Below are 25,081 nucleotides of genomic sequence, written 5' to 3' on the forward strand. Positions count from 1 at the left end.
CTCTCTCTAGTACAGTTTCAATAACACCATGGGCTCTTTAAAGCCCACCTAGCTTGAGGGGAAAACAGTGGACCTGCTTGGGGCTTTCCTATTGGTCAGTTGAGGAGACGCTCTCGCTAAGTGGGCGTATCCCTGCGTGTGATTGGTCCAGACTGCCGTCGCTCACGGCTCACTCTCTCCTAAGCCCCTCCCACTGCCTCCACCGAGTGGTCGTTCGGCCCATACGAGGATTTTCACGAAAACATCCACCGCAGGCTGACTGCGTCTCCGTGCCGACCGTCACCGCGCTGCGACTCGAGCTCCGGGACCCGAAGCCGCGGATCCGGCGGCGTGACAGTCACGTCGATGGCGTTCACCAAAGTTGGATAACGCTGTTGTGGCCTCGCGGAGGAGCAGTTAGGAGCGTGGAGTAGGTTCAAGTGGAATGACTGCGGTATCACTTGTTAGATAGAGAGACAGAGGCAGAGAGAGGGAGAGGGAGAGAGAGAGAGAGAGAGAGAGAGAGGGAGCAGGAGAGAGGGGCCCGGAGTGGACTCCCTCCCTCGGCACAGAGCCGACTCGCCCCATGGAGACTGACGGGACCCTTCCAGAGAGCTCCAGGCCCGGAATGTCACCTGCGAAGCGTCGAGACCTCGCCGGAGGACGCAAATAACAGGAGCGGAGAGACCGACAGCAGCAGCGCACATCTGCTCCCGACGACTTATCTGACAACTTCTTAGAAAGCCTGTGAAGGAAAAGGAAAACAAAAAGTTAGCTGCAGGAGACAACATGAGCATGATAGATATGACTTAGTGAGGGTCTCCGCCGCCTCAGGTAACCCGTTCATGGACTCCACGCAGGTTTGTTGCAGAAAGTAAACATCAGCAAGTTGTCTCCATCCCAACTGAAGACTTTTTGATTTTTATTATTTTTTTAGTTCCTTTTTTTTTTAATCATCGCTTTTTAATATATAGAATTTTTAAAAATGTCACTCAAAGAGAATCCCTGTCGGAAATTTCAAGCCAACATTTTCAACAAAAGTAAATGCCAGAACTGCTTTAAGCCCAGAGAATCACATTTGCTGAACGATGAAGACTTAAATCAGGTGAATGATTGTTTTTGTTTATTTGTTTTTGATACTGTTGTGACATGTTTTTGTAACTTAAAGGAGACAAGAAGAGGAAGCCTGCTGGTGTCATTTCTCTTTGATGTGTTCATTTCAAATGGCCTGTCATATGTCAACAGACCGTGAAGTGCAGAGGTTGGGTTAATTGGACATAATTAGTTTTCAGCCCAAGGGCGCATATTGACCTTAATTCCTATAGATACAGGACTCCACCCAGACCCTGCAGCACTGTGGGCCACTTCTCAGCTGCTTTTGTTGAATCATTAGCAGTACAGTTGTGTCTTTGATTGCTCGGATGCTTCAAGATCTCCTGTTCCTTGTAGCTTGACTGTGGCGTTACTCCGCAACACACTGCTCTGTTCCCCACGCACAAAATAAACGTCCATTAAAGTTAACTGCTTGAGGTTTGTAAAGGTTCAAAGTCTTTTCGTGGTGAGAATTTGTATGGTATCTGACATACTTTCAATATGCAAACTGCATGCAGCATTGAGCTGTGGCAGCAGGTGAGGCTGAACTCTGCTGACCTGTATTGTGGTCACTCCCTTTTACTAAGCTGTTTAATTGGATAGGTTAGGAGTTCCCTGTGTCCAGGTTGGCAGATAATATGAATGAAGCTTCAGTAGGTGTCACTGATGCTTCTTCAGAGGCCAGGAAAACACAGTTGACATTGCAATTATTGTCGTTGTCCATGATGACCACTGGCGTCTTTGTCAGAATCGAGACTCATGGTGGAGTTTTTAACCAACTGGTCACAACTTTTATATCTTCATGAGAACACTAGTAGGAAAATGATCACCCATTGTCTGAGATTAAACTCCTGACAATGTCAGTAATGTTGTTTATTGTCACAAATCATCCTGCAGAAAGACACAGAGAGACTGTCCATTTCATTTAGTCTAGAACTCATTCTGTCAGTCCGCCTCAGTTTAAAGGCCCATGCTGTGGCTGCAGCATTAGTCTTTATGTTGAGGGGGGGTTTCACAGGTTTCAGGGGCTATTGGAAAAATGAATGAACGCAAACACGTTCAAATGACTCAGTTTAACCACTGAAGGGTGAAAAACAACCTAGATTCATTTCCCTTACTTCTCTGTCTCAAGGGGACTTGCCATTAGGGCTTGCTGTCAGGTCATGTGAGGAGAGATGACACATTCTTCTGAAGTGTTCAGTCAAAGTTTCTTTTTGCAATTTTTCCACATGCATGAATACAGCGAGTGGCCCAGTATCTCATTTTTTTTCTCACTTGACTTTCCTTCAGTGGAATCCCCAGCTCTCTATATCGCTTACATTTACTTTATTTCAAATATGTTTCAAATATTTGAGAGTGTTTCTTTTAAATCTGCTCTGATTCTTGACTGTCCAGGCGTACTGCTGGGACCTGAGATTAAAAATTCCTGTTATGTCATTTTGTTTGTAGAGTCACTGAGCTGAGAAATGTGCAGTTCCTCTTATAATCAAAGGGGAAGAGGATTTGATGGTGGATTATACTCAAACGTACATAGAATGAAGTTATGACTGTAATCAAAACCTCTCATCGAGACTCGGAGGTGGCAGACGGCTGTAACCGTCAGAGCTTTTTGACTTGATTCGTCGGCCACTGTTCCCCAGTCTGGAGGGAGCGACTGAATTACATAAGGTTCTTAATTTGCTAAGCTCTTTAGCTGTAGGTACGGTTTGACTGTAAACATTAAGGAAGAATTGGTCTGCAGCAGTTCGGCTGGGGTTTTCTTTGCTGACTACTAGTGTGGCTGCAGTTCAAGTATGCACGAGAACAATTTAAGAAAAGACTGCCAGGCGAACTTGCATTTCTCAGTGCGAGTTTGACTTGCAAATCTGTGGCGGCAGCAGCTCCCAGGATCTGTGCTGCCTCGCTCATCCACTGTTGTTCTTGCCCGTTTCTGCCTCTTGCTTCCCCCTCCACCCACCAGTCCACCTACTTAGAGGATCAGAGGGAAAGTCATGTGTGTTAGCCTTTCTTTTTTCTTTTTTTTTCCAGGGCAGCATGGTGCTCTGGAATTAAGCCAACTGGAGAATTTAGCCTGCAGTCAACACAGAGCAGCTAGTAGCTAATAACACACCATTCCCCGAGTTTAATGTGTGTGTGTGTGTGTGTTTTGTTATTGTAACATGTTCTAAAAATGGCTCATAGTTTGTGGTCTAAACTAATCCAGCCTGCAGTCAAATCAGTGCTGAATTCAATTGTGCATAACTGAGCTGTTAATCAATATGTTAGCGTTCCTGTTTTCCTAATAGTTATTGTGTTTTCTTCCCACCAGGCTAAACCTATATATGGAGGATGGTTGCTGCTGGCACCCGAGGGAACTAATTTTGACAATCCTTTACACAGATCCCGGGTAAGTTATGTTTTCAGGCAATTATAGTTTGTTTTCTTCATGCTTTTTGTGAGTTTACCCAATCAATATGCTTTTGGTAAAGATTTATGAGCATACAGCGGAGTTTTTTTTTTCATCTATAGTTTTTATTGTTCCAACGGCTTTGTGTTTTTCGTTTGAGCCTGCCTTGATAAGCCTCATCAGGGGGCTTAGCTCATGTCAGATAGATTGTGGAAAGGCCACACGGTGTGATTTGCTCTTTCCCTGATTTAATTGTGGCCCTTGTTTGACATTTGATGAACAGGAGGTCTCGATGTGGCTGCAGTAGCCGCTTCATAGAATCAGCAGATTTGTGTGGGAGGTTTGGGCGTCTATCAAAAGAAACCTCATCGTAAGGCAATAATGAGGCCTAATATTGACTTTATTTTGTGAATCGCACTGCCCCAGCAATGGGAGCCTTCCTTTATCAGGTCCTAGATTATACTGTGGTGTTGCATCCCAAAAAACGACTCGGGAGAATGTGGGGGAGGAGAAGGAAGGTCCTGGTTCTCATAGGCACGCTGATGGCTTCCATATGGGTTTTTGGGAAAAGCACTTCTTGATCTACTATCCACAGTCTGCTGCTGCTGCTTTGACATCAGCACTGATATGTTGTGCCTTCTCTTACAGTCAGCTTTTCAACGTGGGTGTATAATTGGTGGCTTGTATACGTAGTGCCGGGTCAGCACTTTGGTCAGTTTTCGACTGACCAACAAACAAATAACAGAGGGAAGAAGTGCTGATGTATAATGACTCCTGTTTTACGAACACTCTAAATTGACAGGTTGTGGGTTTGCGCCTCTGTTCTGTAATACTGCGGTGTCATGGACGTTTAGGGGAAGTTAAATGTGTCTCATTTCTATTACTCGCTAAGCTTGTCTGCACCAATTGAGACCTTCCGGCGTCTCTTTTAGGTCACAGAGCAGCTCTCAATATTTCATGCATTGGGATCAGTTGGAACAGGAGCCCAGGAAATTTAACACTGAGACAAAACGCTGCATTAAGATAAGATGTGGGTGGCGGGGCGCTTATCGAGGCAACAGGAAAGAGATCAATAAGAGCTGTCAATGTAGTATTTGTACAAAGATCAACACAATTGGCTTTCTGACCAACAGATAAATTAACCTCCTCCCTACGTGCTAAATTTGAACTTGCGGTTTCAGAAATGTGATAGTCTTCATCGTCAATAGGCAGGATTGCATTAATCTTGTGCAGGGAGTTCCTGTTGGTTTACAGAGGCTTGACTTCATTGTGTGTAATCCTGGAAGGGAGATCTGGTCACAGGTGATGTTATCAGAAGCATAATCTCTGGTGCTCCTTTGAAAATATTTAACCACTTAGTTTTTAAATGACTGTGTCTACATTCGGCCGGGACAGTGAATCGTCTTATTGCTGGTTGGCTTATCCTTCTTACAAGTCAGTGTGATAAAATGTCATCCAGCCTGTTTCAGCTCTGAAGCTTTGTGACGCAGTGAATGCAGTTTCTTTGATCGTGCATTTAATCTTTTGTTTCTTTCTCTTCTTCATACCTTGAGGTGTCTTATGTCATATTCACAATGTTAACTGGAACTACTACAGAAACAATTACAAGCCCATTAAAATAACACTCGGTACAAAAACAAATAGTGTGTGTTATATGATTGTGTTAGTGATCCAAAAATGTCTTTGGTTCTTTGCTTCTGCAGAAATGGCAACGACGCTTCTTCATCCTCTACGAGCATGGCTTACTGCGCTACGCTCTGGACGAAATGGTGAGCGACAGCTTTCCTTCTCTCAGCTCTTGATTTTTTTTTAACTCTGAGCAAAAGAGGTACAAATACACGTGATTATAAAATTTAGCCAAATATATATCAAAGATGGCCTTTAACCTATGAACTGTGTGGCAAAGCTTCTGCAAATATACAAAAAACATGATTCTGTATTTTCAACTTTATTTCTAGGTTTTTATTCAGCCTTGAACCTTTTAACTTAAATGAATTCCCTTTTACATAAATAAAAAATGTCTCTTTACTGTAAATGTAGGGATTCTTTTTGAAAGCTTGTCTGTCTGATGAGTATTTGGAGGCTGTGTTCAGGATCACGCAGTCGCCACTAAGTTGACAGCAGTCCTTCTTTGCATACAACGGAGCATTTAGCGAGCGTGCTAAACACTCATGCTGGCTAACACAGGAGTGTCAAAAGGAATGAAGTGACACCACATGGTGTTGATACTGAAAGTCATGTGCTGAGCTGTTTGTGTTTGCTTAAGTGGCTGCACAGTTATTGTGCAAGAGCCTTGGAACACTGAGTTTCTGTTCTGAGTTAAAAATCAAGAAATAAAAAAAAAATGCCAGGAGGATTAACACATAACGAGCGATCTTTATTTTTCTGTAATTGCTGTATATATTTATTTTAAACTAAATATCTAGGCAGACAGTGTCTCTGGTGAGTTAATATGTTTGTGTGGCATTTGTTTTGATACAGTATTGTTTGTTGGTGTGCTGCAGCTTGTGGGCATGCTGGATATTGATTGACCCAAAGCAGTGCTCAACAGCTTTTTCTGGACGCGCTTTGAAATGAAGTGCAAGCAGACTACAACCAGCAGTCGCTCGGCTGCTTCTGACCCTTTCACATTACGTGTGGTATTCTGGAGAAGAAAAGAGAAGCACTGAGAGTTTTCTTTTCTTTACTGAAATAGCAGGAGCTGTGATGTAGAGTGGTTTTTATGGTCATTGCATCATTACTGTGCAGTAGATTTCTGCTGTGTTTGCATGGGCAGCATTTTTTTGTTCATCGTTGTTTGTATTTGCGTTGAACAAAAGTAATAAATAGGCTTTAGCCTGAATGTCGACTTCATAATGGAGATAATAAAATGCATTCAATTGACTGATGGACAATGATGGTGGCGGGGAAAAGATGGGCGATGTGTTTACGGGACGAGACAAAGGGTGGAGGCGGATGTCCTTTTTTCCATTCAGCATTCTCTCTGGACATCACTCCTCATCTTTTCATCTGCTCTCTGAGTGGAGGATCAAAAGGACGGGGGGGCCAACAAGGGCCTGTCACTCAAAATATCAAGTGACACTAAATATAGATCCCGGCATGTCACACTAGATGCATTAGAATAACTGTTTCCTGTTGAATAAATGGCTGCACAAACTTGGCTAATGAGTGTACTTATCGGACTTCATTGTCAAAGTGTTTCCCGTGCATCAACTGAGACGCTACAGTTAAGATTTTCTTACAGAGAAGATTCGTGAATGCAGTGAAGAAGGAGAAGATGGAAATGGATGGGTGAGATGGAGAAGGATGAGATTGAATGACAAAAGTGAAATAATGTTCTGTTCACATCACACAGAGAAGCCACAATCAATGTTAGGATCAATTGTGTGTTATTGTGTCAAATTTAAAGGTTGCCAGCTTTCGCCAGTGTAACATTTCTCCAGACCACATCAGAACCCCCATCTGAGAGCACTAGTTAGGGTTTTAGATGAGGAGGTGCCCCTCTGTTTTTCTCTCGGCCCGGTTTTATGGCTCTTCTGTCTTCGCTTAACCAAACCCAGATGGGTTGTGGTTCCAACCTGCAGGATGTGGCGTGGCTCTGGGGGAAAGGACTGGATTTGTAAAAACCTGGGACAGATCACAGTAACTGGAGTCCTGCATTTGGGGTTGCCCACCTAGGGTGAACACCCAACATCACACACCGCTGCCATCATTTTCTGCTGGGGGCGGCCGTGGCTTTGAAGAGCCGTTATACGCTCGAGACAAGTGGGTAAAAGAAGAAAATGTTGCTGCAGTACGAGCATGATGAGGAGAAATGTGTCCTGTCACTGACTGAAAGGAAAGACACGGCAAAGAACTGGAAATGTTGGCCTGCATAGAGCGTGCTCTTCCATGCAAGGCTAATGTGGCCTCCACAGACCAGAGCTGAAATGTGTCATCTCGAAGTTACTTCACTGATCAAACACATTGCTTATTTTATTATTTGTAACTCTGAAGATGACTCATAAAGTTGATTCTCACTTCAGCCTCCAGTATTTGCTGAATGCACAAGCTTCTTTTTCCCAGAGCAACCTAACACAGTTATGTCAGGGCCGCGTTGCCAAGGTAACATGTTTTGTCCTTTTGTCCAGCAACAGTTGACCATGGTATGTGTAGCACAGGGCAGATTGTCGGTTTTGTGGCGAGCTCTAGCCGTCTCTGTCCTGACTGTAGGGATAGAGGGCAGAACGCTCTGGAAGCAAAGCACGGCGGCGTGGGCCGAGGTCGTCCGTAGGCTCAGTCGCACGGTGAGCCGGCCTTCCTACAGTAGCCGTGCACGAGAAAGATCAGACGCAGCTTCTAAACACATGTGCAAGGCAGGATTGGAGCAAGTTGCAGATTCTGCTGAAGTGCATATGTGTCTGTTGGAGTGAGTAAGTGTTGTGTGTGAGTGAATGCACCTGGAACCGAGGGTGCTTGACTGCAGAGGCCGTGTCAGGAACAGGTGTTGCAAAGTCTGAGAAAGCTCAGTTTTAAACTGCCCCGCATGAGCGGGATTTGATTGACTCTGTCAGATGAATGTCAGCTTAAATTCCGCAATAATGACTACGAGGTAAACGAGAAAAAAAAAAAAAAAAAAAAAAATGACGACTCGCACAACCGGGTAATTAACAATTCCATTATCACCTCACAGTGAGAGCAGATATGTTGGTGAGAAGAGCCCTCCACAAAGCCAGCCTGATGACAGAGTGAGTGAAAAACATCAACACTCACTCTCTAATAACTGATTCGCTGTGCAGTCATAAATACCCCACACAAGACCTAGCATCCAGCGACCTCATTGTGACCTGCTCCCGCTGACACACACGCACACACAGTCGAACTTTTCTTGAATTTTTTCAGATACCTATAAGAAATTAGCTCTGACAATTTCTTACAGGTATTGACTGAAAAATCATACTAATTATTTTCTCATTTCATTTGGAGGAAATCTATAGGAAACCACAGGGCGGTTTGCTTTCTCCTGCTGATCTGTTAATGCGTTTTAACCTTGGCTGCACATTCACAGTATACCTGCAAATAAAGTGAGGCTACCTATTGAGTTGCAGTACACAAAAGGCCCATTCAGAGGCCTTCGGATTGCATTTGCTTTTAGACTGCGCTAACTGCAGTTGACGGTCTGCATCACAGCCATATCCCTTGTTATCCCAATGAGAACACGATGTTCTCATGACATTTCAGCTGCTGAAGTCATTCTCATTTCATCTTAGCTCAATTAATTTCCTGTGTTTACTGGAATTCAAATAGTGGACTTCTGCCCCATAGCACTGTCCAGGGAGAGAGAGAGTTTTGACAAACTTCCTTCAATTCCCACACATTCGTGCATTCTTTTAACTTGAGGCACAGAATCCCGCTGCCTCTCCGCTGAATCTCTCAAACATGAGCATACAGCCTTCGCCCATCTTTGCCCTCAGACCTTTTGACGTGCTGAAACAGGCATAAATAGCTGCTATTCTCTTTGCCAGTAAGAGATGAAATTGAGGGTTATTTTTAGCCAAATTGAGGAGCTTTTGTCTTGCGTTGGTTTGGGAATGATGAGCGCTTTCCAGGGAATGGTTGAGTGGGCAGCCGTCTGAGTTGTGTCGCTGCTTCCAGGCATTCTGTGTGGGGAATAAGTGCACGCTGACCACCCCACCCCGTCAAATTAGGAACACTTAAAGGGGTGCTCCAGTCCTCTTCTGACTGCAAATCAGGAGAAGCTGGAGTGGGAAAGGAAGCAACGAATGTCTACTGTACTTCTGAGTCTGTGCTGTGTTGCATGTTGGAGAAATCGATGGTCTGCTGTTGGAAAACAGACTGGATTGTTTACCAAGTGTGGATCCTGAGTGAGGCGTTTGTTGGTTTTGTGGAGATATGGTGCGTGAGAGTCTTCTTTAACCCCTGCCCTTCCTTCCCCATGGTTCCAATAGGAACTGATCTTCTGGAATGTAAACATTCATGGATTACACTGGGGTCACTGTACCCATTGCAAAGAGGCACAAAACCATGGGAACAGCCATACATACAGCTTGGAATAATCAGTATTTACAGTTCTGGAGATAAAAGCAACTGTACGTGCCAAAACTGTCGACCACTGTAGCACTCTCTTTCTCTCTCTCTGTTTTCCTCATATGTATTCAGATGGTGTTTTTTTTCTAAACTATTATTATCGGTCTTATTGAGCTCCACTTGCCCCCTTTGCACTGGAGGCCTTGTCATTGCCATGACTGCATGACAAGGGATTGCTGCAGTGATCTTCAGGGAGAGGGTATTATATATTCCAGCAACAACAGTGCAGGTGTAATGGCCAAACCACTGCTAGACAACAGCCCACGGCAGCTTTTCCAGCTAGAAACACAGAAATCCTGAGAAATCTGTTTTAGTTGAACAAAACAAAACCTGCTTCTAATTGAAAGCTGTGTAATCCCATCATGACTCGACTGAGTGTGTTGACGTTAGAAGAAGAATAAACTGGAAGAGGTATCATCAGCATAGACCACGCGAGTGTACAGCCCCGAGGCTTCCAAGTGATTTGGCAGTGACAGGGTTGACAGTTCACTGGGACTGTGCATCTCAGTGATAGAACGCCGGAGAAAATGCTCAAAACTTCAAAGTGAGCACAGGCAGTTTTTCATTAGGAAAAGTCTTTGACCAGTCATACCCTCGTCAATCTCACGAGGAGGTCCTGTCACGGAAGCTTACATTTTAAAAATAACACACCCCGCCCACTGCTTTCCTGTTACAATTAGACATTTGTCAGGAAAACGCTCCCTAAGAGGTGAAGGTGTCATCCAAAATTGTACCAGTTTGTCATTTATAACCTGTAGTCACTGATCTTATCTTCTCAAACCAGTGATTATAGCGTTTGTCCCCTCCTTGTGAGCTTCAGGCTGTAGACCTCCTGTTTGAGACCAATTAATACAATTAACCTGATACACAACATGACTGTTGTTAACTTGGGATTGAAGTGAACAATCTGTGCTGTATTTTCGCTTCATCAGTTAATTTGCCTCTTTATGTTTTCCTGACTTTCCACTGTCTGCATATCAGTACTTTTTAGTTTTTTCTTCTCCTTTAGTGACCACATCGCCCCGGACATGGCTCAGATAAAAATCTTATCTCCACCACTTTGCTGTTTGGACATTTCCATCTGTTTAGTCACAAGTACTGTAACTCTGACTCAGAGTCAAGTCCCGTCCTCTCTGCTTCAGAGGCGTATGGTTAGCGTGTATGTGAGCCACTGCTCTACATCGTCCTACATGTGGTCACTTTTATTGTCTTCATCCACAAAACTGTCTCTTGCAGCAGTTACGTCCAACAGTATAGGAATAGACATGGAAAACTGTTGAAAACACGATTCCAGCTGTTTTGAATCAGAGTTTCATAAGATACTCTAAAAGATAAACTATGACAGAGGGGTACATTTTCATGTTTCCCTACTCATCTCTTTGCTCTTCATTCCGGTTTATTGTGCGTGCTTGTGTAGTCAAAGGCTTTAATGGGTCAAAAATTAATCTCGCTCTTTCAAGTCTCACATTAAATTCAAATAACAGTCAATAAAACAACCTTGTTTTCCAGGGGAATCAAATGCAAAAAATACAACAAATCTTCTTTTTGACTGAATGAGCAGAAAAGCTCTAAATGAAACACAAAGTGAATCTAACAGGAGGGAATTTATTTCGCTGTGTTGATCTAAATGTCATTTGAGATATAATTGGAAGTTGGACCAAAATTCCTCAGCATTTTGGAAAAGATTATACTTGGATAAGTAGACCATGAACTCCCCCTGACAATAATAAAACTCTTCATAGCCGCTAGTTAAAGCTTCAGCCAATGCATGGACCTTTAGCATGAGGATACAGACCTTCTTGTTTAACTTCGGTCTGTTATTATATTGGTGTTCACTGCAGCATGAACCTGTAGACAGGAACATTTAACACGGGTCGGGGTCTATCAGCACATGGACTAAAATAGTACTATATCACTCAAAGCAGATGAATAGTGGCTTCTTTAAAGGTATCGAGTTTCATTTGATGTGGGGGTCATTTGATGGTGAAGCAGTACTTGCTTTCATTTTTTTTTTCTCTTGGTGAATATGATTGCCATGTGGGTTTGAGCTAAATTCTTGATGGTGGTCCTCTGCTGTGCCATGGTGAGAAGTCTCTCAGACGCTTTTTCTGTTTTGGTTTTTTTTTTACTATCCCTTCCTTTGTTGCCCTGTTTGTAGTCTTGTTCTTTTTAATGATTTCCAGCCATTCATTACCCAGAGAAAGGCTTCCTCCAGGGGGCTCAAGCTAAAACCAGTGTCCACTCTCACTCGCGAGGACCTCACTTCTATTTTTTCAATTAATAGGCCTGATTCACTTTCTCCTCTCGCTTATCCTGCCACTCCCCCATATCTCTGTCTTCCATTTCCTATTCTGTCTGCTCTATAAATCATTGGTGCTGGAAAGAGCAACCACTGGTATTGTGTAACTTCTCTGCCCCCCCCTAAACCCTCCCCCCTGTCTGTAAAGCCAAGCTGGGCCTGATGGACTGCTCGCTCAGTTTGTTCTAAACACTAGACCAGGACACCGACAAAAGGTTTTATTTAAAGTATTGGGGTGAGGGGCTGGCCTGCTCTGAGACAGGCACTAATAAAACAGCGGGGTAGCTGGGAAGGTGTCTACGAGTACAGTGCTGAAGGTATGAGACACTGAAAGTACACAGTGAACCAGAGTAAATGATCCACATACTCTCAGTACTTTTACCAGTACAGTATACATCTACAATATGCTACTTCCTGTGTGGAGTCTAATGAATTGATTAGTTTCATTTTTGCAAGGAGACACGTCAGTTGGATGATTTCCAGTTGCAAACTGGCCTGAGACTGGGTGTCTAACATGCCTCGGCTTTGTGATAGCTGAGTAGTAGTAGTAGTAGTAGTAGTAGTGACCACAGCTGCAGCTGAATGTCTTTCAGAGTGGCAACAGGTGCATGTGTATTGGATGACCTTTAACCTTTCACCTCAGCTTGATGATCTACCAATCCAACCACCTGCTAAGGTCAGAACTCCGCAGCCGAGATATTTTTAGAAAGAAAGTGCAACCTTGAGGCTGCAGTAGATTTTTTTTTAAGAAGGCTTCGTCAGTCTACAATAGAAATATTTGATATACAGGTGAAACAATCTCCTGATACCAGCTGACGAGAACATTGTTGAAGCTTCATGTCATGAGCAAGCCATGCCTGTAAACTCCACTCCTCACCTGCAGCTTCTGCTCTGAGCCAGGCTCTCTTTAAAAACCCACTTCAGTTTCTCCGCGACCTGACCCAGAATTTCCTTCCTTCAGCTTCGTTACACTTGGCATTCTGTTAGATTTTTAAAAAAAAAATCTTTTTATTTCTAGTGCTATCTTCTCAAACTTTATCATGTGTCAGCAATGTTCTGAATGACAGTTTCAGTGCTAACAGACAAACCCAGGCTTGTATGAAGCTGCTCTTCAGCCCTGCAGGGAAACTGGGAGCTCAAAAACTGAGGTATCAGCTGAATTCTCAAAGAAACTTTTTTTCGTAAGTGCTCCTCCATTTTCCCTTCTCTTCACTCCTGATGGGCTAATTTGCGTTGACTTATCCAGGCTTTGGCAGATTTGCAGTGACTTTTTGAAGCCTCCTTGCATGCCTTATGCAACTCTTTCACATTGTGTTGACTGAGTTCTGGAGTGAATAATAAGTATGTTTTCGTTCCTTTAGAATTCCTCTTCTCTGGATCTTCATTTTGTTTGAACATTTGTTAGGACCTGTTCACCTTGGCCTACTTTCTGAAGTGCTGTGTCAGGGCGCCATATGTGATGCTGCTGCAGCTCAGACGCTGCTGTTTTGGGGTACCTTTGTGATCCTATAATGACTGTTGTTGGCTTATTTTCCTGCAGCTTCAGGCTTTACTGTACCAGAAGTCACTGAGTTAAAACACAGATGTGCTTTCGAACCAACAACGTCTAATAGTTGTGTTACAAATTGAAACCAGTACGCTCCACAGAGCTTCCAACAATCATTATCAGACATAGAGGAGTAGCAGTCGTGGGACTCACATGTTCATTGTGAAGGGATGTTTTATGGTAGAGCTATCTGAAATGCATTTGTCTTTTCATTGGCAGCCTAAGGTTTTAGATAAGCTTCCAGTTCTGTCGCCATGTTTCTCTGGTCTGGCAGTCGTGATACTTCTAAAATGGTAACACATTTAATGTAGCAAGAATGTGGCATTTTAATACATATGTGAGTACAAAGGGTCTGATGTTATATATCACTGTATTGCAGTAGTGTCTACAAGCTCATAGTGTGCATGATTTAATGCAATCTATTCATACGTACATACTTTTGTGAAAACAGGTGGGAGTGATTAAGGTGAGAGGTTACGTTTGATCAACCAACAACCAGTAACTGAATGATAAAAATTTAACTCAAGGGGAGATATCAGCACTACTCTTCTCGGAAGTATTGATTTTATAAGCATAATATAGTCTGCAAAGTTACTTAATATATTGACAGATTAGCAGAAGATCACTTGCTGTGCATGTATAACAATTATTCTTTACTAGCAATACAATCCAAATTAAAAAGGTATTCATTAATGTAAGATTTTTTTTTTTTTTTAAGAAACCTTGAAGGCAGTTGTATTGCACAGAGGGGGTGAAAAGTTACCTGTCTGGGAAACAACACACACTCACAATAACTCTCCTTAGACGGTCTGTGTCTGAACAGCCGAAGCAACATGACACAACTCGACTGTAGCACCTGTTTCTGCAGCCAGCCCATCCACTCTGTCACCACTTTGACGCAGGCTGGCAGATTTCTCACACTCCGTCTGCCTTTTCTTGCATTTTGCCAAGCAGTCACTATCATTACAGACATTACATTAATGCTATTGTCGTCATCACGGACACCACGGCCGAATGAGAATAATAAACTGTTCTTTGCCCACACAATAGTGAGCTCCTATTTTAATTATTCCATCGTGAAGCAGACCTGCCAACGCAGTGGGCAGCCAAAGGTCTGGTTCACATAGTTCTGGTACAGTTGCATTTGATTGACCAGGCACAATTCGAGCTTCCATTTGAAAAGAATCCTGCTGTACTAGCAGAGAAAAAAGCTCTTCCTCATCCATCTCATCCTCCTCTTCCTCCTCCTCTGCATTCGCCGGCTGCTGGCTTCCCAACACAGCATTAAGCCGCCCACATCCTCTCACCATTCTCCATAAGAGGAGAAGTGCCGCTACCACCCACATGGGTCTCCAAAATACCTGGTACAAGAATGTGTGAAATGAGTGTTGTTTTGATTACTGTTCTTGTTAATTTTTCCTCTGAATATGACGTGCCGGTATACAGTTATCCTTCGCGGTAGAGAATGCTGCTTTGTAACCAACTGAAAATCCTGAATGCATACCAGCGGGGTGAGGTGTATCTGCGAATGCCTGGAGGACTGCACTTGGCCCTGCAGCAGAGATGTCAGATATCCACCATATGGCCGAGTCTGATTTTTATAGAGCTATATGTTTATCTAAAGTACAGGCAGGAGTTAAGGGACTGTATTATAGTTGAGGCTGTGCTTTTGTACCGGATTTACGCTGTCTTGATACTGAAGTAAAATTACAGGACTGTGGGGACTCAGGGTGATGGTTATAATCTTGTCCATGATCAATCTGCCAGCTCCAGTTCCTGCTCTGGTTTTTGTGTATCTGTCTTTGTATGATCGTTGTGGACTTGTGCAGGATGGAGACAGTAGCTTTTGCAGCTCTCTGCAGCATGACTTAAAGTGACTCCGTCCATCTGGCACCTGAAGATATTTCCCCACTGTTTGTTGTTGGCATGCTCACTGGTATCAAAAATGCCTGTTTACCTCTGTTATCCTCAGTTGCCATGGAAAGATTTATTGCATAATTGCTGTTATTGGTAATGAACAGAACAAGGACCCCAAAAAGCCCTGATTCTCGGCTGCACACATGAGTCAGGATGAAGCGGTGCCAGTTCGTCATCTGCCGTTTCGACTCCAACGTCTCTCATAATCTAAGTCAATCCAGTTAGGATCCAGTGTGAACTCCTTGGAGCAGTTCCTGAGAATCCTGCTGCTACATGTCTAAAGAAGAGTAATGTAAATGAACAAGTGAAGTCATAGCATTAGAATTTGTCACCTCCGATGTTGGCAGACAAACTGGCACCTAATACCAGATAGCAGATGTTTCTAATCAGCATACAGGTGTTCATAAGTAACCGTTTTTATGTGTATTTGCGCACATAGACAACCACTTGCATGTTTTGAAAAAAGTGCATTCCAATTTGCGTCACGTTGTAGAATGCCATTCTAATTCACTCGCATGCTGAAGTGAGTCACTCCTGCTTTCCATGATGAGAAATGAGCATGTCAAACCCAAAAATGCTGAGGGCAGAGGAAGAGAATTCGCTTCTCAACCAAAATTGAAAGTCGATCATCAGCCAGCTGCCAAAAGAAGCAAATATTTCTCCTACTGGGTCACGAGGAAGAATGGGATGTTTTGCTAAGCTGCAGAGTGACCACGGATGAAGGAGGCCTCGGGCAAGAAGACATGCCTGCATGTATGGACTCACTAATTACCACTCTCTAAACAGAGACTTGGTTACTAATGAATACTGCCGTAATGCTGCACAACATCTGGACAGACATATGATCAGTGTATACTGCGGAAAGGAGAGTCTGAAACTATGCAGTGGATTTGCAATTTAATAGCATCAACAGCAAAGCTCAGAATCTTTAATTATTCTGCATCTTAGTAAAGGTGTTTTTTTTTTTCTTTCTTCAACACCAAGCAACTTTTATTCTGACATTTTGTATTTATTTATTTTTTTAAGATTTCTGGAATGCTCACAACTGTTTTTTAACATCCACTGTCAAGCTCCTGTAACAAACACTCAGTTAAATACTTGCAGTTATTTAGTCTGTTTTTCACATGGTAAAACAATATACCTGTGCGGATGCCTGGACTGCCGAAACAGTAAAGGTCAGTCAGTTATCTTAGACTGAATTAAGAAACCAAATCTTAATCTGATTTGTCCCCGTCTCCCTCTCAGACTCCAGTGAATGACTCTCATCGAGACAGCATTCATACTATTGTCTGAACCACTCCAGGGACAAGAATAAGTTTATGCCGGCTTCATAATTTCCATGCTGGGATCACAAAAGGACACTTGTTCCGGCCTCTTGTCTCTTGGATATTTTCTTGTTGAGGGTTAACGGGAGGAGTGGCCCTGTGGACTGTGGCGGCTGACAATCCCACATTGTGTGAACTGGTGCTGATTCACAAAGGGCCCATTGTGGCGAGCGGTGGCCCGGGCAGAGTGGACTGGGTCCCGGTTAGGTGACAGAGAGGTGTGGGTTCGCGGGGCCTGGGTCTGGGGGCCTCCAGCCACGGTGGCTGGGCCAGAGTAAGGGGCGTGTATTGATGCTCAGCTGACACAATGCCGGAGCTGGGAGGGTGCACACGTGTGAGAGGGGTCCCGTGCTGCTTGCCACAGAGCTCCAGTGGAAAACACTCCGGACTTTTACTGTAACGCCACCGACTACTCTCTAATCTCCATTGTAGGTGAGCAGCTTCGTGAAAATAGATTTTCAATCAAAGCTGTTGTCAGTCTCATTTATTTTCTATGTCCCAGAGAATCTATCACACTGATTATAAAGCCGGGAGCTTAAGCAGCTTGTACAACTGTTCCCAGAATTTGAAATATTTTGCTGTTTATCCTCTTCTGACTCCAGCTCAAGGGCAGACCCACATGTGTGATGTACTCTGGATTTGTTTACACGGACAGATGGCCGAGCAGTCCCAAGTCAAAGTCCACACACACACACACACACACACACACACACACACACACACACACACACACACACACACACACACACACACACAGCCCCCTTTTTTATTCTGCTGCACTGCTGTTCTTCTACAGACTACCAGTTCGGGACTTAATTTCTCTTCAGTCACCCTCCACTGTCCCTTCTCTCTGCCTTAAAACCTGGTCCCCATGTCTCCATGTGAGAGTGACAGGGCTCTCAGGTCAAGCTGACGCCGGTCTCTCACTGCCCAGTCTGAAGCAGGCCCAGGTCCTCGCCCAGCTGTCCCGAGGCCTGTTTGTCCGTCTGTGTGTCAAGCCCGGCTGTCGCACTGGCCTCTCACCTAATGTCAAGAGCCCTTTGGTGATTTTAAAGCCAACCGCATAAGAAGTTGAACCAAAACAATGGCTGACTGAGTCACTGCCTGCGTGACGCCATCATTTTGCTGCGGTACATGACAAACTTTAAAGGTCACGCTGCGTCAATGTTTAGGTCTCAGGTTTTTCTCTTGTGAAAACTTTGGGTTGTCAAAACCTGTTCAGACTAAATATGCACAGCAGGACTGCTTATTAAATTGTCAACCCAGTACAATATTATTGAAGTCCGAACATGCACATTGCAAAAGATTAACTTCCTCTGCATTAAAATGTTTCCATGCATTTTTGCATTCACAGTCTGCCAATTCAAACTGATGAGTTCTTCAATATGCACAAAGATTAATTCACAAAACCTTTGCGATTAACTAATTTTCAAAAATATTTATAATAACAAATCTCAAGGTACATTGAGAAAAACATCAACCATGCAAATGCTTGTGTTCATTGCATGGCCACTTCTAAAGCAGATGAGAATGAAAGTGAGACAGAGTAAACAGGGCCTCCGGTCCACCCTCAGGGTGGGATTACCACAAACTGTTAACGATTGACTACTCTGTGTCCACATTAGAGGCCCTGCACAGGCGTAGATTGCTCTGTTGCCTACAAGCTCTGCTTATGCTGACACAAAGCAGATCCACTAATCAGATTTATTTGGTCACTTGCGAACCTTTTAATTTTGTCCCCAGATTGATCTCCTAATACATACTGATTTGCAGAAGGCTGTAATTTATCATCTGTGGCCTGGTACTTTAGAATTATTTTAGCTCTGATATTTTGCTGTCTATCATTTTGTCCGTATGCTTAGTGGAGTGAAGGTAGGACCCAAAGGCCTGTTCTCTGTGGACTTTGTTACACAGTACTCACATATTTTGACGAGCAAATGTAACTCCTGAAGTGAATGAAAGATTATTAAGGATTCTACACTGACTTGGAAAAGTTATTTAGGGATCAGACGGAGAAACAGTTGAACTTCTTGGACTTGTCTTATTGATAGCAATGACCTATGTATGCATCATAATTACAGAGTTTTGCCAACTAAATGTGTGTTGGGTGTGACAGGAGCAAAGCACCACAATGAACTGTGACTGCACTATCTTGTCCATCTTGAGCTGAGTTAGCATGTTTTCTTCGACTTTAAATGAGCCGTACCTTCGTACAAAGCCACGGCGTACTTGAATAAACCTGCATGTGGAACCTTATGTCGTTGTGCACAGCATAGCATTATTCTGCAGGCCCTATGATCACGTTATTTCTGGCTGACAGATGGCGTCAATAGCAGTGTACGTAGCTGAGTTTGCACTTAACACCCAGGAGTCAGACGGATTGAAATACAAAGCCGCGCCGTGACCGTATGAACTTGTGGTGTTTGTAAGTGAAACAGACAAGCCAATTAATGGGTGTGTTCATTCTTTTGTTGTGCATTATTCCTTTTGTTGCAGTACAATATGCAACTATTACATATTACCATCAAGTCATACTAACAAGAAAAGCAAATCATTTGTAAATCCTAGACATTTGTACTTTACAACTGACAAAGATTGTAATGTATTTGAAGCATTATCACTGATTCCTGCATATAGTACAAATTGCTCCTAATGTGCTATTGCACATTTTCCCTGCTGCTAATGGAGTGAAATTGCTCAACACTTCATATAAATGTGCAATAACAATTAAACTATGTTTAATCAACTCAATTTTTGCTGAACAACAGAGACTGATAGTCACACGGCATATCTACCAGAGAAAGGATGCTGCTTGATTGCTCTTTCAGCGACAGAGTTTAGCTGATTTAGCTTTTTTTTTTTTTTTTTTTTTTGCACCTGGTTCGAGTTTGAAGTATTCACAGAATAATGATTCACACTGTGTTCTGTGATTAATTGCCTCTCTTTCAGAACATTGCTGTACTTCAGGTGGACGTACGTTGGCACAAATCTCCCGTCTGTGAAGCAGTTACATAATTACTGGATTTTAAATGCAAAACCTCATATCACAAGTCACACAAACATCAAATCAGGGACTGAGGAGAACATTTCTCCTGTTATATCGATGTGTGAAGAGCCAGGCTTGGCATGAAAATTTATGCCGGGGCGGATGGTGTGAGAAGACAGACCATGTGGAGGGACTTGTGGGCCCGTCTGTTCACTTCCTCATTTAACATTTTCTCTGTGTGTCTCTGGTGTGATCCCGCAGCCCAGCACTCTGCCCCAAGGCACCATCAACATGAACCAGTGCTCTGACGTGGTCGATGGCGAGTCCAGGACCGGTCAGAAGAACTCCCTGTGCATCTTGACCCCTGAGAAGGAGCACTTCATACGGGCCGAGTGTAAAGAGATCATCAACGGGTGAGACTCGTCGCCTGTCGGCATGGGCTTTTCACATCGGCCCCTCAGTCTGCTTTGGCTTCAGGTGGCCGTTGTGGGTTTTTGATGCGGTTGAGTCAAAGGAAATAGTTGTGTGCAACTGCTGCTGCAGCCAAAACTGCTCTGCCCCCTGCTGCCTCCTCTGGGCCGTGCTTTTCAGAGAGTTGTAATTCACGCCGCAGTGACAGTGCACATTCTTGAACAGTCCCCCCCTCGCTGCCGCTCCGACCCTCTCCTTGTGTCTACAAATTCATATTGGCCAAGATGCAGGTCTCATTACAAAAAGCTTTAATCTCGGTAATTCAGGCATCTCTTTACACTCCTGCTGCTGCTGCTGCTGCACAGTCTCTGCGGCGCACTCTCCCTCCCCGGCTGTAGCATACAGTACACATTATGGCTATTCTTAGGGAGCTGTGACTCACAACACCCACTCTCCGTTATGCTACCTGCTCAATCACTGTACACCCACTCTCCCATCATCTGGCTTCCATGTGTCGGCACTTGGCGATCACAATAACTGACGATGGAAAAAAAATGACTGCCGGGGGTTTTCAGCTCCTCTTAAAAGTCTCTTTTACATTATGAAAGGCACCCTGCGTGGGTACCCATTCATTTACAATTATGTCACATGTTATATCTGTGACAGTTTATAGAGCCCTTCATTTTTTTAACAATAAAGCAGGTGGGTTGAAATATCAAAATAATGCATGAGTGCTTTGTGCTGCAGTCACTGTTTTGATTAAATAAATACTTCTCCCCGTTAGCATCAAAATAACGCGTGACGCACACGACACAATTCAGTATCTTCATGAGAAGTTCAAATATAGATTCACTATGTCTTATTTTCTCAATGAGTTAATCATCAATGTTTCATGATGTTGACTAGGAAAAGGTTCAGGTTAGCCTCCGCTTCGGCCAGGAGATTTTCCAGCCAGGGTGGGTCAATGTGCAGGACACTGTGTGACGTGAAAGTTGACATTGATAAGCTAAATTAATTATTAGGAAATACAAATACAAATAGTGCCAAGCATGGAAAAGCTGAGTCAATAATAGATAAAAAAAACAACATAGTTTATTCTCATCTAAATTTTAATGAAACTACAAATTCATGAACATTTTTGTGATTGAGACAATGCATGACTGTTTTTTTTAATAAAGTCAGTAAATGTGGGGGTTTTCTCTGTGTAGCTCATGAAATAGCTTCACTTTTTAAGCACACTACCGAATTAAAGGTAATCTATTCAGCCTTACCAAAGCATGAGTGCTAATAGAATAAGTTCCCCCATTGAAATGCCTCCTTAGGAAATGTTAATTTCCACAAGATTAGGAAAAGCAATTATGAATTATTATTCACCTGAAAAGGAGCATTTAACATTCTCATTTCTGTGTGATGAATTCAGCTGCAGTCTGTTTCATTTATTGCTTCACTTCTTTTTTCATGAAAGAGGTGAGTGCTTAATTTACCATGATATTACACGATTTTAGAATCGTTGCAGCACATACTTGTTGGTTTATTCTTTGCCACAGAGAACTTTGTCGTCTATTGATCCACCCGGGATGCAGGGTTTGTTCGGTCTGTGTTTAGTGTTCCACTGACGCTTGAACTGTTTCACCGCTCGTAGGTGGCAGGAGGCTCTGACTGTGTACCCCAGGACCAACAAGCAGAACCAGAAGAAGAAGCGCAAGGTTGATCCACCCACTCACCAGGTACTGCATCTCTTCACACTCTTCTCAGTAAAGCACTTATATCTTCTTTCACTGAACAGGGCAGCAGCAGCGGGCAGGCAGACAAATGTGAGGGTCATATTTGAAGCTCGACGCTGTTTCTGATGTTTTATGTTGTGTTCTGTATGTGGTTCACGGTCGCAGACTGATATCCTGATCTCTCTGTACTGATTTCTCCAACTATTATCCATCCGCCTTCTGTCGTTCCTCCAACTTAAGGTCACGGGGTCTCGAGCTCGACCTTGCTGACTGAATGGACTGTTTTACATGGTGAACGGTATACAAACATCCACAAGTGGCAGTTTTGTTATTGCCCTGGAGCGACAATAAGGACATGCCGAAGGATGACCTCTGGAAACGTGCAGCTTGGAGGCTTTTCATTCCTCAGTACAGCAGATCTTTCCCCCTCACTGAGGGTGGGAAATGGATATGTAGTTTTTCTGCCAGCAAACATGCTTAGGAGTTTATATGATGCATATTTGCATTCTTCAGTCACAGGATGTGTCGGTGTTTGTAGACGGCATGTCCACTTGAGCTGACACACAGCAGCCCGAGACGGAGGACATTTGACCGTTGTGAGTAGCAAGGTTTAAGCCAGGTACACACAACACTCAGAATGAAGCTCATCTATTGTGGCAAAGACTAAACAATATCACAAGGTATTTAATGTTACTGAGCTATGAAAACATTCCTGAACAAACAATCCATGGCGACGATGACAGCTGCCTGCCGCCACAGCGTTCAGCACAAACTCTCAGCAATGTGTCCGCGATCTTCCTGCATGCGAGTTTGCCACTGCGGCCGGTTTCCTTGTCATGTCTCGCAGCTGCTGTCTCACCTGTCAGGATTTTCTTGCCTGTGCGGTTTAATAACCTTGTGGGCCTGATCAAAGCAGTTATTTTTTTCTGAAGAGGGTCACAGTCAGGATTTTAAATAGAGGCCCATAAGGGATCTTGCATCTCTTTTCTGACTTCGCTCGGAACAGCAGTGAGCTGTTACTGTCTTAGTGCGACATACATTAATATCTGTGGACCTACCTATGAATGCAGACTTTGGGAGTCTGCCAGTAAACGCTGCCAGTGCTGCTAATTAGCTGCATTCACTGCTTTGTAGAGCAGCCAGCAAGCGGATTTTGATTTTGAGAATAACAAGGTACCTCGAATAAACAGACGGCATCTATGAAAATGGATGAGATGATATTGAAGATCTGCGCACTGCAGAAATGCTTAGTCAGTGTAACATTCTTTTTACATGCAAACAGCACCTCATACTGATAAAAGCATGAAGTGATGAAGGCACCTAAAGAAAGGAACGACTCTTCTAAGACATGACCAAGTCCAGCTGACCTTTAAATTGCTGTGAGATGAGCGCTTTATCTTAGTAAGTCCATGATGTTTGTGTAAAGCAATACTACTTCTGGTGTAGTTGTATCTGCGTGAGATCAGCACCTAAAATAACAGCAGTGGTCAAGAATCGGCCATATAATTAGGGTTGATAATGTGTCAGAGGAATCCTTCCTCTGCTTAGCTGCTGTCAGTTTCTTTCTTTGCGTCTTGGCCTGTTCAGTTATCTGGGACAGCAGATTATCACTGATTAATATCAACTGTTGTCTTATAGTTTACATTTTCCTCACTTTACTGGGCCAGCAACACATTTAGTGCTGAAGGCTGTCCTCCCACTGTAATATACTGCACTGGAGACATGCACATGCTAAGACACTGTTGTAAATACCTTGGCGATGTGCTGTGTTTGCCTTGTGGGTAGTGCCCTCTAATCTAAACACCTGACCTTGTATGCACAGGGAGAAACGACTGTAACTGAAAGGAATCTGAATACTTTCCTCCTCTTGAGTCGGCTCCATCGAAAGAAAATGCCTTTAAAATTGTAGCTGTATTTCAGTTCAAAGTGTTGTCTTTGTTAAACCAAACATTTGGAAGGATTTTTAAAATACGAGTCATGTCATTAGCGCAGAAAAAAGAGAGAGTTTTCTTTTTTCTTTATTGATTACGATCAGCAACACAGAGCAGGCATTGACATCAAAGGCTTCTTGTGATTGGCAGGGTGGAGTAACTTCAAGCCAGTGTTTTTCAGCTGAAGACATGAATGGACATCCAGTGAGTTCAGCTTGGCCAAACTTTTCATCCTGCATCCCATTTGAACAAAATCCCAGACTTTGAAATCCCATCCCTTGAAAATTACAATTATAATCCCAATCAGTCCGGGTGTAGGGTGAATCAAAAGGACACCATTCTCTCTTTGCTCTCTGATAGTGGAGGAATGATTTTAACCCCAGCAGCATGTTTTCTGTTTGTGGTGATCTGGTAGACTGATTAAAAAATACTTTTTTCATGGGTTGCTTTGCTTTTGAAATCTTCTTTCTTTCTCTCTCTCTCTCTCTCTCTCCCTCTCTCTCTCTCCCTCTCTCTCTCTCTCCCTCTCTCTCTCTCTCTCTCTCTCTTTCTCGTATGAATGATTTTGTGCATCTCTTGATCACTGAATGGATTTCTGATTTGGACAGGTGCTATCACACTCTTAATTTGGTTTGTAAATTTAAATGAAGCAAGAATGATCGATGAGTTTTTCCACTGTGAAATAGTGTTTCTGTGTAATTTCCTTGTACAGACTGTCCTTGTGTGGTTTTGTTCTTTGTATCCCCCGGTGTTACAGGTGTGTTCTCCATGAAAGAGCTCTTTGTTCTTTGTCGATCTCTTACTCCTGTCCTTGCTTCCTCCTCTCTTCCCACAATTTGTCATTTTACCAGCAATAAAGGCTGTTTTGTTTTGGTTTGACACGCTGGTGATGGGATCACCTGACACAAACAGTTGAGGTTAAAAGGAGAGCATATAAACAAAGGAAACAGTAATGAAACAGATCAGTAATGTATCAGGACATAAAACTGAATAGCAAGAGTCATATCATTCTCACTGTAAATAATCTAAATTATACCAATCAAAAATGTCCAGTTTCTTTCAAAATTCAGACAATGCTAACTGAAAACAATCATTTAAGAGAATGCTCTACTGAATAGATGAATAATGAATCTACTGAGATACATTTTTTACTGTTGATGTCAGGATGCAAAGTCTGAAAACTGATGGACGTATCTGTTGAAAATCATACCTCTTGGGTTTTTGTATCTTTTATGTATTTAGTTTGACCAGATGTTTACACTAGAAACACTTACAGGGTAGTGTTTAAGATTTATGCTGGGAGTGAGCACACAGAGCGCAACGTAGCACTTTTCCATTCAGAGGTCAGGATTTAAAACATATTTCCAACATCTGTGTTCCAATGTTTACATTAAAGTG

The 25,081-nt window shown here is 43.1% G+C and overlaps 1 protein-coding gene across 1 annotated transcript in view; it reads left to right on the plus strand.

Annotated features, from left to right (window-relative positions):
• The first annotated feature begins 220 nt into the window (after positions 1 to 220).
• Positions 221 to 25,081, plus strand: part of LOC115393440 (myosin phosphatase Rho interacting protein) — a 43,726-nt gene continuing 18,865 nt past the window's right edge. The window contains 6 exon segments of the mRNA XM_030098432.1: positions 221 to 1,084; positions 3,380 to 3,457; positions 5,161 to 5,226; positions 19,879 to 20,030; positions 21,671 to 21,755; positions 23,834 to 23,887. Of these exon segments, the coding sequence (XP_029954292.1) occupies positions 965 to 1,084; positions 3,380 to 3,457; positions 5,161 to 5,226; positions 19,879 to 20,030; positions 21,671 to 21,755; positions 23,834 to 23,887 (555 nt within the window). The 5' untranslated portion in view covers positions 221 to 964.

Source organism: Salarias fasciatus, chromosome 8 (genome assembly GCF_902148845.1).
Source record: "Salarias fasciatus chromosome 8, fSalaFa1.1, whole genome shotgun sequence".
NCBI lineage: Eukaryota > Metazoa > Chordata > Actinopteri > Blenniiformes > Blenniidae > Salarias > Salarias fasciatus.